The sequence below is a fragment of the Dendronephthya gigantea genome, unplaced genomic scaffold (genome assembly GCF_004324835.1).
Source record: "Dendronephthya gigantea isolate DGI-Jeju-01 unplaced genomic scaffold, DenGig_1.0 000090F, whole genome shotgun sequence".
Classification (NCBI taxonomy): domain Eukaryota; kingdom Metazoa; phylum Cnidaria; class Anthozoa; order Malacalcyonacea; family Nephtheidae; genus Dendronephthya; species Dendronephthya gigantea.
The window spans coordinates 740,385-759,087 of record NW_021163100.1 but is presented as its reverse complement, the minus strand read 5'-3'; the positions used below and the strand labels follow the sequence as shown (position 1 = coordinate 759,087).

General features: G+C 35.0%; 1 protein-coding gene across 6 annotated transcripts in view; it reads right to left on the bottom strand.

The window, feature by feature from the left end:
• LOC114533436 overlaps positions 1-18,703 on the bottom strand; it is a 119,176-nt gene that overhangs the window by 9,884 nt on the left and 90,589 nt on the right. For all 6 annotated transcript variants that reach the window (XM_028554949.1, XM_028554948.1, XM_028554952.1 and 3 more), the window contains 35 exons: positions 17,763-18,293; positions 17,480-17,596; positions 17,130-17,240; positions 16,448-16,717; positions 15,465-15,986; positions 14,970-15,086; positions 14,571-14,693; positions 14,362-14,478; positions 13,847-13,966; positions 13,283-13,402; positions 12,672-12,797; positions 12,115-12,237; positions 11,612-11,728; positions 11,094-11,216; positions 10,115-10,240; positions 9,770-9,892; positions 8,913-9,029; positions 8,449-8,574; positions 8,183-8,305; positions 7,772-7,897; positions 7,483-7,605; positions 6,618-6,734; positions 6,223-6,345; positions 5,547-5,666; positions 5,264-5,389; positions 4,646-4,768; positions 3,932-4,048; positions 3,553-3,675; positions 2,959-3,075; positions 2,330-2,452; positions 2,041-2,157; positions 1,776-1,904; positions 1,398-1,513; positions 999-1,066; positions 91-260 (listed from right to left, as the gene is read on the bottom strand). In XM_028554949.1, coding sequence (XP_028410750.1) covers positions 91-260; positions 999-1,066; positions 1,398-1,513; positions 1,776-1,904; positions 2,041-2,157; positions 2,330-2,452; positions 2,959-3,075; positions 3,553-3,675; positions 3,932-4,048; positions 4,646-4,768; positions 5,264-5,389; positions 5,547-5,666; positions 6,223-6,345; positions 6,618-6,734; positions 7,483-7,605; positions 7,772-7,897; positions 8,183-8,305; positions 8,449-8,574; positions 8,913-9,029; positions 9,770-9,892; positions 10,115-10,240; positions 11,094-11,216; positions 11,612-11,728; positions 12,115-12,237; positions 12,672-12,797; positions 13,283-13,402; positions 13,847-13,966; positions 14,362-14,478; positions 14,571-14,693; positions 14,970-15,086; positions 15,465-15,986; positions 16,448-16,717; positions 17,130-17,240; positions 17,480-17,596; positions 17,763-18,293 — 5,190 coding nt within the window. The remainder of the gene's footprint in view (positions 1-90; positions 261-998; positions 1,067-1,397; positions 1,514-1,775; positions 1,905-2,040; positions 2,158-2,329; positions 2,453-2,958; positions 3,076-3,552; positions 3,676-3,931; positions 4,049-4,645; positions 4,769-5,263; positions 5,390-5,546; positions 5,667-6,222; positions 6,346-6,617; positions 6,735-7,482; positions 7,606-7,771; positions 7,898-8,182; positions 8,306-8,448; positions 8,575-8,912; positions 9,030-9,769; positions 9,893-10,114; positions 10,241-11,093; positions 11,217-11,611; positions 11,729-12,114; positions 12,238-12,671; positions 12,798-13,282; positions 13,403-13,846; positions 13,967-14,361; positions 14,479-14,570; positions 14,694-14,969; positions 15,087-15,464; positions 15,987-16,447; positions 16,718-17,129; positions 17,241-17,479; positions 17,597-17,762; positions 18,294-18,703) is intronic.

Below are 18,703 nucleotides of genomic sequence, written 5' to 3'. Positions count from 1 at the left end.
TTTTTTTCTAAACAAGGTTACAATTTTAAACTCGTAAAATGCACATCTTTAAATCTCAAAACGACGGGCAAGGAAATAGTAGAGACTGACCTTTATATTGTATTGCTTCGTTTACGCTTCCAACAAGTTTAAAATCCCCGAGATATGTTTCATTCTTTGTAACATTCAAGCTTGATTGCATGACCTCTTGTGCGGATGACAATGTCACATTGCTTTTAGGTTCAAACGTCGCAACGTATGTCGCAACAATTGATCCTTGCCTGTATAAAATTATACAAAATAATGACTTAGGCCAAGGTCATACGTCGCGTTTTTTTCGCGTCGAATGCAATTCAAACAATACATAATGAGATGGTAAACCTAATTCAGCCTCATTATCATTTCATTATCTATCGTTTGAAATGCAGTCGACACGACAAAAATGCGCCGTATGAACTAGGCCTTAAGTACTAATTATTATAGCTACCATTGGCTAACCCAAAAAGCTTGTTGCCATAGTCTACTATAATCGCTATTATTATATTATAAGACGCTTGCTAAGCGTTTACTTGACCTAAATGAGTTTCTTTGCTTGGGCTTTTAGTTTTGATAGTGTACAAAAAATAATTATTCATGCAGTGCCGTTTAGCCTCGATCGAGCACATAGAATATGCATGCCTACATGCGTTTAGTTTTGATCGAGTACACAGAATGCGTGCGATGTCGTTTAACTTCGGTGAAAGCGTACAAACAGAAAATTCCTGGGTGCGCATTACAAATACCTGGTGCGCATATTGAAACGCATTATTATTACACTTTTTGTTAAAGTTACGTGTCGAAATTACTGCCAAAATGTTCAACTATACAACATTTCACAAGCAGATCAAATCGTTTCTCCCATTAGAAGCTTTGTATGTACGAAATTTCTGCCACTGAAATTATCATTCGCCTAATCAAATTGCAAAGTTTTTAAATGATAAAGTAAAAACGATTACGATACAAAAATGGTACACATTTACCTAAACCCAGTAATTCGGCTGCCTGTGTATTGACTTGCAAGGTTGCTTCCAAGGTAAATATTGTCAATCTATTTTTAGAAAATGAAGTAGAAAAATTTAACTGCAAGTGAATGTGACTACCTTCAATTCTTACTTTATATGTTCCTATTGATGTTTCGAATATTTAACAATTAGTCGCCGAAGGCAAGGTGATTACAAGCCTATACTCACTGAGCCTAAGGCGAAGTAATCACCGCGGTTACAAAGGATATAGTTCTCCACCTAGTGTAGGCTTGTAATCACGAAGCCTGAGGCGATTTCGAGGTGTTTACAAATAATAATCAACACAATTTCATAAAAATTATATTCACTTCAAATTTCTTATTTCAAAAAATCAACAAAATATTTCAGGATACTAACCGCAGCTTGAAATAGTAAACTAAGCGCATACCAGGCAAGGCTATTAGGATTGAAAAGGTCTTGATCAAAATTACCCACACTAAACACAACAATGCTTCCTTGAAATGACATGACATCTAAAACCACGAAAACATAATTATTAACAATTTAAGTAAATTTATATACCTAATTATATGTAGCTATAAACTTCGGCATAATCCTGAACGCTTAACACCAAAAAGGTTTACAGTGTTTTTTGAGCAGGATTTTTTCCATTGGCCCTTTCGGAGAAATAAGTGCATTCTTATCGCCATTTTCACTTACGTTCAGTTAAAAAAACCCCGCTATAATGCTTTGAAAAGCAATACGAGGAGAAATAAGTAAAGAATTCATTCTAACCTCTACATCGACCAGTTGTTTCACTGACCATTTGCCCTGGATTTCGACAGTAACATCGGTAATTACCGGGGTAATTTTCACAGTTTTCATCAGAATGACAGCGAGATGCTTCTAAGCATTCGTTGGCATCTATTTGAATATTTTATAGAATTTTTTAAAAAAACAAATAACTATAATATTTGGCTAAATATAAAACTGTCTAATGTTGTTAAATTATGACCAGTAATTGTGTTTTAAAATCAGTCTGTTCTTTTTTAATTGCTACCTTCACAGGTCGTTCCATTGCCATGATAACCATCCTTACATTCACATTCATATGAGCCAGTTGTATCATTACAAATCGCGTTCTCGTCGCAAGGGGAGAGCAGACATTCATCAATATCTAAACAAGTTATTTTATGATTGTATATCTGACTTTATTTTCACTTCTTTTGTTTGCGGTTTTTTTTCCAGATGGCTTCAAAATATGATTGAAAATATAATCCTCAAATTTTAATTACAAATTTTTAGAAACGCGCCTAAACGCTCGCAATGAAATAGTGTGTTTTCCTTACTTTCACAGGTTGTTCCATTTCCAGTAAAACCAACTTTACATTCGCAAGTGAATAAGCCAGGAATGTTAGTACAATCCGCATGATTATGGCAATTGTCAGTTTTCAGAAAACATTCATCGACATCTAAAAATTGAGTATGCCGTATAATAAATAGTACCCGCATTGGTGTGAAGTTCCATATTTTATCGAACAGACTAGACTGAAATTCTAGTTGATTAATATGCATCGCCCCTTCTGGAATGAATGGAGAAAATCCACTCTCTCAAAAATTCTGGGGGCTATTGTATGAAATCCGGATAGCGCTATCCACCGCAATGTGATTTTTTTGACCGTTCTAAAAATGCTTCAAAAGCGATGTCATTAATCTTTGGAACAAAAGTTATTAAAGAGGGTCCTTTATTTAGGAATACTAAGATTTAATCGAAGTTATAGAAAACATCGGGCGATTCTAAAGCGATTGAGAAAACCACCCGGCGCATGGATAGAGCTATCCGTTTTTCATACAACCAACCCTAGACTGATTTATTATACGACGTATTTATTACGCTATTTTCTTAAAACATATTGAAAAACTCAACAATACGCAAAGTTTTGCAGAGAAGCTGGATGTAAATGTAACTTTTCTATACCTTCACAAGTCTTTCCATTACCACTGTAGCCGTTGTTACATTTACATTCAAATGAACCATTTGTATCAGTACAATTTGCGTTCTCGTCGCAAGGAGAGAGAAGACATTCATCAATATCTAAAGAAGTTATCATAATTATTTTACCTTTCATATTTGTCAAAAGTAGTTTATGCATTGGGGCTTGATTATATAAGGCGCCTGATTCAATTTGCAGTTTTCGCGGCGAAATGCGAAATACTTCGCCCATTTCTTTTCAATCGTGACCGCTCGCGAGCACATCATTTCCACAATTTAAAAAAAGCGGGCGAAATATTGCCCAATTTACAAGTGGAAATGGAGCTACTGAGTACATCAGCAAATCACGTCAAAAACATCAAAACGCAGTATTTGATTTCCTATTAAAAGAAATCTTGAAGATTTTCATAGGACAGCATGTCCAACACTTACTTAGATACGTAAAGACTATATACCCTAACTGATGGCATAGAGCATTTAGTTTGCAATCGTTAACGATCGCTTTCATTATCGGAGTGAAACGTCATTTTCTCTCTCAAGTGCGTTCACAAATACGAGAATAAGAAAGTTCGTTCTTACTTTCACAAGTTGTGCCATTTCCGCTGAAACCGTCTTTACATTTGCAAACAAACGAGCCAGGTATATTGGTACAATTCGCATTATCATCACAATTGTCATTTTCTGAAGAACATTCATTGATATCTAAAGAAGATATATTTCCATTTACATTTAGCTGCGAATAATTAATTGTTCCAAATATCAGAAAAAAGGCTCCGAAACAAGTAAACAACTATATTGTCAAAAAATTGACGAAACAAGTATTGTCAAAAAATCAAAGGATTAACGGATTAATTTATTTTGCATAAATTTGATATAATCACCTTTATGACATTCATTTGCCAATTTTGCGGGAGAAAAATGTTAAGTGTGTATATTTTATTTTTTTATTTATGTTTACCATCACAATCTGTGCCAATTCCAGTGAAACCTCTATTGCACGTACAGAAGAATGAACCAGCCGTGTTATTGCACGTGGCATTATCATGACAAAAATTAAGCGTGCATTCATCCACATCTGAAACAGCAATATCAATAATATGAAGTTCAGCAGCGGAAATGTAATCCAGACTCAAAGGCAGTGGCGTAGCCAGTCCGACAATTTAGTCATGCTATGCTAATATTTTGATTTTCATGGACCGTGAAAACAATGAATTTGTAAAGAAATGAAAATATCATTAAAATTTGCATAGCATGACTAAATCGCTGCTCAAAAGTACAGAGTAATAGGTACAGGTAAAAATACTGAGAATTGAAGTGACAGGGTGTGAATCAACGAACATCTATTCTTCTCAGTTGTGAAAAATTAACAGGATTTGACCCTATATGCAAGTCTTTTCGATGCCGAAGGATTGCTCTGGCCTCTGTGGATTCAGTTCCGCCACAGGACCGTAGGGTTTTTCTGAACTGTTAAGTTCAATTTAATTAGATAATATAAATTCCACCATTAAGACAACTAACTCATTTCATAAAAATTAATTGTAAGATAATTTCCTCATTCTCACTTTTTGGGACGCTCAGAAATGGAATATTGTAGCCTCACATGCAATAAAATTTGTGTTTTTAAATATCTACTCGGCTTTACTAAACAAATAGCCCCAAACATTTGTTCTACCTTGACATTCAAACCCATCACCGGAATATCCCTGATCACAAGAGCAGTGATAAGATCCAATCATGTTGTGACAGGTGGCAAAATGGTCGCAATTATTTTTATCAGAGTCGCATTCGTCAGTATCTGAAGAAGTAATAAAAAAATTACTTGATTATATAGAGTTGAGGAACTGCAGTAATTATATTACGTACTTGTATATATACGACCAATACATTTGTTGTTTCATTACGTAATTTGTTGATGAAAAAGAAACAGGATTGAAGTGGGCTGAACTTTTCATTTACAAATGGTTTATATATAGCCATCTCATACAGAAGCCCTTTTTTAGATGATGACATTAACATTGTGAAGTATAAAAGGTGACGTACAAGCTGGAAGCTGCATGGGGCTAATTTTACTACAAGTTTGTGTCTTTGATCTCTGCAGGGTTATCATTAGGAAGGAAGAACCTTGTAGCATACAATAGCTCTTCTCAATGACAACTAGCTTCAAAAGAGAAGTATAAATATTGAGCTGATTAAACAATGTAAATAATTGGATTACTGGAGTCCAGAAGGCCGCATCTGCATGGAGTACCTTCACTATAAGGTCTGCAACTGAGAGTTTCTGGATAATTACCGTTACAATTTGTGCCATTTCCATTAAAACCATTATTACACAAACAAGTATAAGATCCTTCTGTGTTGCTGCACGTGGCATTCATGTGACAATCATTTAGATGGTAGGAAGCACACTCGTCTATATCTATTTATACAAAAAAGGAAATTCTTACAACATTGAGCGGCTGGAAAATGACTTTGACAAAATGAAAAATGAACATGAAAACCCCTTTATTAAATAATTTTTTTCTATATGTACTCATATATGTTGATGTTAGATATGCAACAATAGTATATCATACCTTTACAGTATGTCCCATTTCCTTGAAAACCATCGTTGCAAGAGCAGTTGTATGAACCAATAGCATTTGTACAAGTTGAATTATGATGGCAATCATTTACTCCACGACACTCGTCGATATCTAAACAAGAGTCGAACATGAGACAAGGGACGGTTAAGTCACAGAATACCTATCAGAAGAACAACTCACTTGTTTTTTGCGTAAGTCACTCAGCAAGTACTGTAATTGGAAGCAATCACCCCCTCCTTTCCAACAGCCCCAGTTTAATATTTGCTGGAGGTGATTGCTTCCATTTACAGTACTTACAAAGAGACGTACGCAAAAAACAATGGAGTTGCCCTACTGAGGTATTCTAAGGTAAAGTGTTGACTGCATTGCTAACTACAACTCCGTTTGCCTGTCATGTTATGTGGGGCGACATTGAGTATACCAATTCCATATGTTTCTCGCTTGAATTAGCACTTCATAATATATTAAGCATAATTCAAAAAGTACTTATAATTTTACAGGAAAAAAATAATTAATCTACTATCGCAACCGTTAGCATGACAACATCCATCAAACAGACGCGTTGGATTATCAAATGCTTTTTTATGTCACACTTAGCATTAGCCGCAAACGTAATTAAAAAGCAATCTTCGCTAGTTGAGTTAAAGGCGTATATAGCAAATCTTACCTTCACATTTATATCCGTTACCAGTAAAACCATCGTAGCATGTACAATAATAACCTCCGTTTGTATTTGTGCAGGTAGCGTTGCCATCGCAATCATCTGTGTTAAGATCACACTCCTGGATGTCTAAAACATTTTCATACAGCTGTCAGAAATAATTGAATCAATCCCCTAATCTTTTTACGATAGTCATGACGACATGATACGAAACGATACGATATTGAACAATAGACGTGGCTTTTAAAAAACAACAGCATTTAAGCTGGGTTTTAAGGAGAGGCCCGTCTCAAAAATATTCCAAACGGAATCGTATATTTTTAGGCATAGGGTATAGCAATTCACCACATATTTAACATTAATAATTATTGCATCTATATTTAGATTTATGGTCGTTTTACCATTGCAATGTCTGCCATTTCCAGTAAAACCTTTTTCGCATGTACAGAAGAATGAACCAGCCGTGTTATTACACGAGGCATTACTGTGACAATAGTTAAGCTTGCATTCATCCACATCTAAAACAGAATTATTATAAGGAATTTGGTCAACAGAAAGTATAATCTGGATTATAAGAACCACTTTCGAAACGAAAATCATTATTTATTCCAGGACAATAATATAGAGATTGTAACAACAGTATATGGCCACACTTATGCACCCTAACTCCCTTCATTCATTTGAAATGTTTGAGGCATAGTGGAGTACATAATAAATTTCCAACGGCAACTGTAAATTATATCATTCATTAAATTAATAAATGAATGTGCAAGACAAGAACTGCATTCATGTTACGACTTGCTTCACCGGTTCGTGCAACCATGGGGCTTGAAACTTTTCGTCAAAATGTAACAATGGGATTAACGTTAGACCTATCTGCATTGTAAGCCCAAACAATTGAGCTTATGTATGATTTGTATGCATCTGCATTGTAAGCCCAAACAATTGAACTTATGTATGACTTGAGAGTGGGCTCAATTCCGACGAAGGATATTGATTATTTAATTTCTCAACTGTTCCTAGATTGAATTTGTATGTGCATACATTATTCCAGTCAAAGTTCAGTTACCCATTCCAATTCAAAAGACAGTTACCCATTTAGGTATTTCATATTACACAAAATCTTAACAAATTTCTACACTCTTCCTAGTTAAGGGGCATTTTAAAACGTTGTCTGCAAGTCTGTTTCACGATAAGAAAAATGGCATCTTTTGAAAAATCTATCATGCGTGTCTACAACAAAAATCATAAACAATTGTTCTATACCTTGACAGTCGAACCCATCGCCAGAATATCCTAAATTACATGAGCAGTTATAAGATCCAACCATGTTATGACAGGTAGCAAACTCGTCACAATCATTTTCACCTGAGTCGCACTCGTCGGTATCTACACCGGAATAATATAATTCGTAATTGGTATACGACACAATTCGTACTTGGTTTCCCTTTTCGTAAACTGGTCGTATCAATTGGGTATGATATTCTGGGGGGGAAATTTGAATATAGAAGAAACATACAGTAACTCTCTCCATGCAAGGTTTACAAACATTTACCGTTACAATATGTTCCGTTTCCATTGAAACCTCTATTACAGTAGCAAGCATAAGATCCTTCACTGTTGTTGCACGTAGCATTCATGTGACAATCATTCAGATGATAAGAAGTGCACTCGTCTATATCTATTTGCGAAAGCTTTTGGTTAGTTTTTAGACACATTTAGATGATGATAAACTGCTGTATTTACACACGTAAACGGCAAACATTATCAACTAAAGCTTGTTTCTACCACCGATTTTTTTAAGAAAGTTATGAGAGAAGTGAAATAAAGAAATATAGAAAAATAAATACGGGAATACAAATACCTAGGACTTTTTACAAAGTTCATGCGTGCTAATAAAGTTATGGGTGGATTAGGTCTCCTTGGGATATGGATCCTATGCTGGTTATGCAAACAATTCTTTTACCTTGACAGTTATACCCATCCCCGGCATATCCTTCATTACATGAGCAGTGATAGGATCCAACCATGTTGTGGCAAGTTGCGAAAACGTCACAATTATTTACAGCAGAGTCACATTCGTCAGTATCTACAAACAGTGATAAGGGAACAATGACAATTGACCAACACAACATATTTCATATTTTATTATAAATTATTATAAAGAGAACTGTCTTCAAATGATATAGAATGTGGAGGTCTGCCAAGAGTTAAGATTATAGTTACATTTACCGTTACAATATGTTCCGTTTCCATTAAAACCTTCATTACAATAGCAAGTGTAAGATCCTTCAGTGTTGTTACACGTCGCATTTATATGACAATCATTCAGATGATATAAAGAACATTCGTCAATATCTGTTTTCAAAAACATATGACTGACGTTTAGACATACAGTACACACAATATTGTACGTCGCCTCTACTATACGTATAAAAAATGTACCTAACTATTTGCATTCTTACAACATTTAGGTCCGGAAAAAAATGTCGAAATACTTTCCGGGGTAATTATTAGAATATAAATTACTCTTTAATTTCTGCATGCATAATTGCATTTTTCTGAGATGCAGTTTATGAATTTGCAATAAATCGATAATATAAATCGATAACTCGATAATATTATAGAAGTATCGAAAGATTTATCATTTTAAATAATTCCAACAGACATTGTATTTTATATTTTTATATATTTACCTTCGCAATCGGTGCCATTTCCAGTGTAACCATTTTTGCACGTGCATGAGTATGAACCAGCCGTGTTATTGCACGAGGCATTACTGTGACAATAATTAAGCGTGCATTCATCCACATCTAAAACAAATTATCCAGCAAAAGTGAACAATTTTTTTTTAATTGCAATAATTTGGATTCAAGGCAAATTTTTTTACAATCATTGAAATTTTAACAATAAGTGGAGAAAATTATGCGGACAATAAACATTGTCCATTTACTTCAGCGGCGAATAATAATAATACATAGAGGGATAGTGAGAGTTTACCAGATGCTACATTATCAAATAAATTATAGGGGCAATCGCAATCGGGAGCCCAATGGAGTACATCATAGGAACATTGGTTGTTACAAATCCACATGTTGAGAATGAAGAAAACATGCAGTATACTCGAATGAAAGAATTCAAAAAAGCAATTTTTTTCCAATATTTCAACCCTTATAATCTGAGTATTACAATAACAAAAGGCCAGGCTACTTTAGGAGTTGTTCACACGAGTCCGGTTACCGAGATTTAAGGAAGTGTAAGATAAGCTTTGACGTATTGAAAAGAGTAAATAACACGATTTTGGTAGTTAAGTGTTATCATCCCAACAATAGTATTTGATTGTTCCGTTTCAAAAATTGTTTTTCAATGTCCAAAGGTACTTACGCTTCGTTAAATCTCGGTAACCGGACTCATGTGAACAGCCCCATAGTCTATAGTATTATTTTTCGGAAAATGCACGAAGAAAGGTTTTCCATAATTTTCCAAAAACATTTGAAAAATCTAACGGCCAGTATCATACAGTAAGCCCTAGTGCAATCAATGTTTAATGTACCTTGGCAGTCGAACCCGTCGCCGAAATATCCTTGAATACATGAGCAGTTGTAAGATCCAATGATGTTGTGACAGGTGGCAAATTCGTTACAACTATTATCGCCAGAGTCGCACTCGTCGGTATCTACAAGTTTCGAAAATATTAGCAACAATTGGTATAATTTATATACACGACCATAAATATCTACATTGGCATTTTTTCCCTCAGCTGTTGCTATTTTATTTGTGAAAGCATAGACTATCGAAAGGAAGACTTCGATAGTCTATGGTGAAAGGTATTCAAATTGAGTAATTCAAGTTTCAATGACCCTAATTTTCACACTATACTTTGTAAAATATGACTTACCGTTACAATACGTTCCGTTTCCATTGAAACCGCTATTGCAATAGCAAGCATAAGATCCTTCAGTGTTGTGGCACGTGGCATTCATGTGACAATCATTCCGGTAGGAAGAAGAACACTCGTCTATATCTGTTTAATGCGAAGACGGATGCATTAAAACATATAATAATAGTAAAATAACAATATTAGCTACTTATTTGCACAACTTGTGAGATAATTATCGACACAAGTCACACGCATTAATGTTATTAGTTTGAAACTGTATGCTTGCGTCGTCTCAAATTTAAGTCATTGGTGGTGTTTGTATAATTATAAGAAAGCAGTTAAATTTTCAACCATAGCTAGTAACTTGATTGGCCAATTAGAGGCGAGGGAAATCAACATCGAAAGGCAATTTTGCTCAATTTTCGATTCTCTTTATTTTTGGTAATCATGCAGTGGAATCTATTAGCTAGTACGACGTAACATGTTTGTTAATGTAATGGTCATGTAATTGTACATCAGATTTAGTTTCAAGAATTTATGTCAGAAAGATCCGACAAGACTTTGCAATAAAAAGGTGGCTGATGAATAGGTACAGAACTATAAAATGGTAGAAGAATTATATTCGTCAATATGATTCACTTTTTACAGCTTTCCATCAATACAACTGCCAGAAAAAGACACTAAAAGTGCATAAAACTATTGATTCTCCTGCATTCTGATTGGTCATCTCTGAAGTGATAGTCACTGGTCAGTTAATTTGGAAATGTGATGATTCTTATTTGTAAATACCTCGAAATTTATATTAAAACAATTAGTCACCTCGGGCTCGGTGATTACAAGCCTTTATTCACTCCGCCTTTGGCTCAGTGAGTATAGAGTTGTAATCACCTCGCGACTAATTGTTAAATATACTGAACCTCCACCATTTCCTGCAAGCGTACAAAGGTAAACAAACATAGGAATAAATGCGTTAGGATTAGAGTTTCTGAATATCTACCGTTACAATGTGTTCCGTTTCCACTGAAACCTTCATTGCAGTAGCAAGCATAAGAGCCTATAGTATTGTTGCATGTGCCATTCATGTGACAATCATTCAGATGGGAAGAACATTCGTCGACATCTGTTTACGAAAACAAAAGATTATTTGTTAACATTTTATTTGTGCCATAAAAGGTGTATAAGAAACCTGAGCACTCCAAACTTTAAAATTGTTACATGCATTAATTGTAATACTTTAATAAGCTAGATCTAATTAATCTCTCGTCAAATTTTTAGGCGTAATTAAATAAAAACGACAGATAAAGAATTAGAGTTTACTAGAATACGTTATAACGAATTTGAATTTGAAAGGGTAAAATTTAAAAATGTATGTATTTAATTAAGATTGATAATTTTAATAAATTTTTGATTAAGAACAATCGTTTAAACGCGAAGTATGGGAGACTCCAAAATTTACTAAATCCTGCAATAACGACTGCCTCCGTTATAAATGTTATCACGTGTATAGTCGTTTACCATCGCAATATGTGCCATTTCCAGTGAAACCTTTTTCACACGTACAGAAGAATGAACCAGCCGTATTATTGCACGAGGCATTACTGTGACAATAGTTAAGAGTGCATTCATCCAGGTCTAAAAAGGAAGTATCGAAATGAAGATGGACATGAAAAGTATATTATATAAGTCGGAATCAAGCCGCATTATATGACAACAATCTGCTAGTAAAATATAATAATAATATGAAAATGGTGAAACAATAGACATAATTATAATGTTTATCATAGCTACTTCAGTGGCTGAGAATAAACAAACTGGCCGGTATTATTAGCTATAGATCAAAACATTCAAGGAAGTTTTCGTTTTGCCAATATATGAGTTCCCGAGTCGTACACATAAATATAATAATGGGATAATTTCTTTGGTGTAATTTTCTAAACCTCCTGAAACATTCTTGGCAAGTCTCCTTGACATTAACGACAACGTCAGTGAAGTCCACAAACGCTAAACGATTCTTTTACCTCGACAATCAAACCCGTCACCGGAATATCCTTGATTACACAAGCAGTGGTAGGATCCAACCAAGTTATAACAGTAGGCAAACTTGTCACAATTGTTTTCACCAGAGTCGCATTCGTCGGTATCTACAAGCAGTGATGAGGTAATAATGACAATTGGTAAACACTATATACTCAGTTTTCGTATTTCTTTTTCCACCTGGGGCCGGTTGTATGAAAGCCGGATAGCGCTATCCACCGGATAGTGGTTTTTTCAATCGCTTCAAAATCGGCCGTTATTTGCTACAACTTTGAGTAAATCTTAGTATTCCTAAATCGAAGATCCTCTTTAATAATTGTTGCTTCTAAGCTAAAATTTTATCGCTTTTCGAGCATTTTTAGAACGGTTGAAAAAATCACTATCCGGTGGATAGCGCTATCCGGCTTTGATACAACTGGCCCCTGTGTGGTGATGCTAATTAGATATCGATATCTCAGAAAAATACTACAAAGAACCTAATACGCAAAAATTGCAAATTAGTTACATTTATAACAGTTAGTAACTTTAGTTATATACCTACCGTTACAATGCGTTCCGTTTCCGTCGAAACCTCTCTTACAGTAACAAGCATAAGATCCTTCACTGTTGCTGCACGTGGCATCCATGTGACAATCATTCAGATAGGGAGAGGAACACTCGTTTATATCTATTTACAAAAACGCATAAATCATGTGTAATGCATGAAACGCATTTTTAACATAACAATATTATTCATCTACAGTGCCCCTTAAAAAATGCTTTTCATTTCTATTTAAGCTATATTGCAACTGTTTTTGTCAGGTATCATCAACACTATTCATTTTAGATCAGATTAGGGACACCACATTCGCTTAAAGATAGTAATCGCATTTTTACGGAATTAATCAGCTTGAAAATTACTAGATTGTGTCGTCTTGAACTAACATAATATTGTACAAGAATGCATTAATTGCAACTTTCATGCAACTATACAAAGGGAAGCTAATGACAAGATGTCAATATCAATATTTATTGATGTTGCTCAAACGACACTTTTGCATCTTACATTATTTTGCATATAGCTTTTAGAAGTAATCAGATACGACGTATATACATTGTTGGCATGGGTTATAATATTTATTGGAATAAATACAGTAACTATAGTATACATACCTTTACAATGTGTGCCATTTCCTTCAAACCCGGTATTACACGAGCAGTTGTATGAGCCAATAGCATTATGACAAGTTGAGTTAGGATGACAATTATTTGGTTCGCGACACTCGTCGATGTCTAAACCAGAAGCCAATCAGTGGCCAAGTGTTGACTGAATTATTTTTATGGCGATGATTTTTAAAATTAACACTATTGAAATTACTGACAAATAATAGACTGATATGATTTATTATTAAAGGTCAGTAAAACAACCAATTTGATAATAACTTAGCCGCTTGGGGTCAGTTTGAGCAATGGGTAGGGTCGCAGCTCCTCGCAAGAATGATTTTCATTGCCTGAACTTAACAATATATTTCTTTTTCAATCAATAGCATAGCTTCGTTCTTTAGAAAGCATAGAAAAGCATTATCCAATTGGACTAAAGCTTCCGAGCACTGCGACATGTCCCCGAGTATTTGCTTTTGTAATGTAATGAAATGAACAAAAATTACTGCAGTGGTATAATACAGGACTCGATATGATAGTCCATGCATGCACCACGAAAATGATATTTGTTTTTACCCTGGCATGTACTTCCATTTCCAGCAAAGCCATAATTGCACGTGCACACAGGATGTCCAGTAACATTGTTGCACTCCGCATTTTCATCGCATAAACTGTCATTACTGCATTCCACAAACGCTAATTTGAAAAGAAAGGAGAATTTAGCATACCAAAAAATATGAAAATAGTCCCAAAGAAATTTATTGTTCTTATATTATACAGGGTGTCGCAAAAAAAACGCAACCACTTAAATATGCAAGAATATTAATATTGTTCGGGTTTGCACCATAGTTCAGCTAAAATGACTTTTAGCATTGTAAATGAAGGATTAAAAGCCATTTTCAATTCCCAAAGGTGCTTATCTATTGCGCTTTAGAGCTGTATTAATGTTCTTGCATATCTAAGTGGTTGCTTCTTTTGGGGGGACACCCTGTATATATAGCAAATTTCCATAGTATGGGTTGCATAGGCAGAATTGTATGAACATGTCAAACAATAGCGTCCGGCTCTTAGCAATCCAGCAAAATAAATACCTTGACAGTTGATACCATCACCTCTATACCCCTCAACACATCGACAAATGAACGATCCAATGTTATTTTCACAAGTAGCATTGCTGTGACAAGGTTTTCTTTCACACTCATTGATATCTTCAAGAGGAATTTTATAAATGCAAATAAGAAACATATCTAGCTAGTTATATCTATATCTGCAAACTATTTAGTAAAAAATGCATTCATACCATTACAATAGGTGCCGTTGCCCGTAAAACCTTCGAAACATCGACATTCATACGACCCTGGTATATCTTTACATGAGGCATTATCATGACATGGATATTTATCAATCGTACAGTCAATTATTTCTGAAACGAATGAGAAAAACTTGAATCATAATCATGATCAAGACAATTCTGTGCAGGACAAGAAGTGAATTTGTTTGACAAGTCTACATTAGGGTCTTGAGATTATATACTTGGAGAATGGTGTACTATTTACTCAACGCGATGTTTAAAGCAATATTGGGTAAATAAAAGGGGTTTATAACATTCCTCAGTCATGGATATAGCAGGCGTACATATCCGAGCAGATACTGTAGTCTGACGCGGGGAGTTTAATCACGAAAGTACATCGTTCGTCACCTTGATGTTCACAGCGTTGTCCAAAGAATCCAAATGAACAACTGCACTCGAATGCTCTTCCAACAAGGTTTTTGCACGAACCACCATTGAAACATGGAGCGCTGGCACACGGAGTATCTGTTGGAAACATCAAGATAACTATCAGAAGAAAGAACTATCTTGTTTGCGCCTTTCTAACATGCAATCTTATTTTTTAAAGAGTTCTTTGCAGTATACACCGGAATAGAACACGACTAGTTTCGTTTCCTTCCGAAGGACTTGAGAGGAAAAAGGAAAAGATCTTCGAAAGATTCCCTTTCGAAGGATTCTTATATAACTATAGCAATAACATACAAAAAACCCTCTGATATTGAACGCGGAATTTATGCTATGCACAGTGTATGATATCATCTGTGGACAAAAATAGCAGCAACCGTTCATGAAGTTAAAATGCATTAAAAAGCGAGTAAGAGATAAGAAGGGTAGCTTTGGCTGAATACAGTAGTCAAGACTTACGACAAACAGAAAATTCATGTAATCCCTTCCATTGTATAGCCACGTCAGAAGCACAATCATCAGCGTAAGCTTCAAGCGCTTGACAATAACAAACAACAGGATCATCTTCACAAGCACACATATCATATTCACAATCTTCAATATATCCGTCTTCAGTTGCGTTGATGTAACTCGAGCAATCTCTGAATGGCGGGCGGAGCAATTTTGAGCAATTCTCTCGTGCTATCAATCGTCTCGCGGGATTGACGTCACATGGGTGTGGCACTTTAGTTGCATTCTCACATGTTGAATCAACTTTCCAAGAATTTCCAAACTCAACTGGATCTGTAACAATTGCTCCATAGGCTGCCCAGAAGTCATCATCTTGCATTTCATTGTAATTTCCACATAAACCTGATGTTTTGTTGAAGTATCGCCCTCCAATTGTTATTCGTGCGTTATAAACGTTGTTCCAAAACACAGTCACGCCATAAACACTTGTCACGACCGTTCTGTCTGTGCCGTATTTCGTAACGTTAACGTCTAACGAAAATAGAAGTAAACAAGGTTACTGCATGAAACTTCGCCACGAGGAGACATTTGTTTTGCGTTGTTCTGACGATAAATTGTGCAATATTCATGCATTGTGAGTTATTTTTTGTTCTGTTTCGTGATAATTGGTAACATATTGTATTGTATCGTTGACTACATTAACTAGTGCCTGAAGTTTACATTTTTCAAATGAAAAGGTCAGATTTTAGCTGAATAAGATAGGTCGTTATTTATAGGTTGGTCGTTAAGTTGGACAGTAAAGAGTAAAGAGGTTCAGTTACACGCCTATATATATTCTGTAAGCTCGCTCACGCTCAAACTCATTGAATAGAAGATCTAAATCTCGTCACATGAAATTGTAGCGTACGTTACATAAGGTGCTGTATAGCGAACAATACAAATAAAAAAAAAATATGTATGCAAGTGAGTGACGAGGATGCAACCTTTCTTACCTCCAAAACTAACCGACAAACGTGTTTCTTCACCATTGACAAGATACATTCCTCTTTGGAGTTTGATTGTTAAATTCGAAAATGTCACTGTTAATGATTTTGTACACGTCGGTGGTCCATTTCCACACGGTTCATTCTCTTGTCTTATTTCAAATGCGTTGTTAACTTTGTCTTTGGCGAGAACATATTCACATTTACCCATGAACTCAAAACGTTTCCCATCAAATGAGGTATAATGCGGATCTCCATGAGTTTTACATGTCGCTTCAACTACAAATGAGACATGGCATCGTTTTAAATTTATAATTATAATTTATTTGTTGTATTTGATGCAATATTCAATACGGAAATTAGGTTTTGAGCCCACGGGAATGCGATGCAAAATAAATAATAACATCTACTTGAAACAAAAACGTAATTCGCAGTACCATTAGGATTCCGGATTCAGTAAAAACTATTGCCTGAATCAACCCAAGTCCTTTTATAACAAAGCCATCCGCCCCATAAGGAATAAAAAAGGATACCAAATTCATAGAAATGATAATTATTATAATAACAAATAAGACTTTTGGGATAATACAGCGATAAGAAATAGAAATAAATTATCATTCACAGGAAATGACCTGTGTATTAACCGCGAATTACACCCAAAGGAGTTAAAAGGAATATTAAGTAAACTAACTCTTTTCACAATTTTCTCCTCCATAATCTTGGCGACAAGCACAATCAAACGTGTTTCCAACAGCAACACATATTTCATTTTCACCACAGGATAGATCGCCACAATTTGTCACTAAAATAATAAAATAATTCCAATTGTTAAGATTAAGTGTGCTTTTTAGTCTAAGACGACAACCTCTCTAAGTTATAACAAAAAATTCATGCGAGCCCAAAGAGTTTAACCCTGTATATAAGTAATAAAATTATATCTATCTATCTCTAAGCGCACTTGACGGTAAAAGCTGAGTAATGGAACAAGTGTTATCGAAACGAAAAAAATACGTATCGCTTTTAACAAATGGTTACAGGTACCTTGTATTTCACAACGGTAGCCAGTATAACCAACCGGACATGAACAAGAGAATGATGAGGAACCATTGTTTGCACAAGTTCCTCCGTTGAAACATGGATCACTAGCACAAGGAGTTGCTAGGAAGAGAATAGAAGTCATTTGAGTATAAGATAGGTAAATAATAAGCATGCCTTGAACCATGCAACGATAGAAATATTGGAGAATAAACCATTTGAGACATTCCACAAAACAAATAAATAGCAGCAGGACTAAATAATTTTTGCATATCATCATGATACTTACTACATTGGTGGTATCGAGGGTGACTTAACCAGTTGATTATCACGCCACGTGAAGCACAGTTACCGACATAAGCCTCTATTGCTTGACATACACAAACTGTTGGATGATCATCGCAAGCACAAACATCGTATTCACAATCTTCAATATAACCTTCGGAATCTGGGTTGATATAACTTGCGCATGCATCAAATGGAGCATTTCGTAAGGCTGAGCAGTTGGCTCTTGCAGTTGCATTTCTATCAGGATTTGTTTTACAAGGATGATCTACAAATATTGCATCTTCACAGTCAAGATTAGTTTTCCAGGAGTTGCCAAAATCTATTGCATTGTTTGCTAATGTTCCATTGGGTGTTAAGAAATCATCTCCACGATATCTGTTAAATGTTCCACATAAACCAGATGTTCTACTAAGATAACGAGCTTGTACTGTTATTCTCACGTTATGAACGTTATTCCACATTACTTCAACACCATAATCACTTTCAATCAAGGTTATGCCACGATTAGGATTGGAGATATTCACACCTTTGGCTATGGAAAAAAAAATTAAGCTAATAGTTATAGTGTATGAATGTTTTTAAAAAAATAAATGATAAAACTTGATACAAACTTTCTTTTCACTTCTAAAGGACAGTAAATTAAACAGTAAAATTACGCTATAGATTTGTTACATGAAATGGATTTGCAAGGTCAGGTTAATGTTCAGCCTGCGTGAGAATGATGAGATCACAATTTTAAAAGATGAATACCTTTAGATCACAAGACATATGAGAGACACACGTCACGAAATTTAATCAAAAACAGATTTTGAATAGTTGGATATTTTTTTTAATAGAACAGCGCAGTAGAACGTTTTCCTTATGTGTCCAAGAAAAAGTAATTCTGAATTGCAACAAAATCGTACTACAAAACTTTGATTCTGTTTGAAGTTTCAAAATATA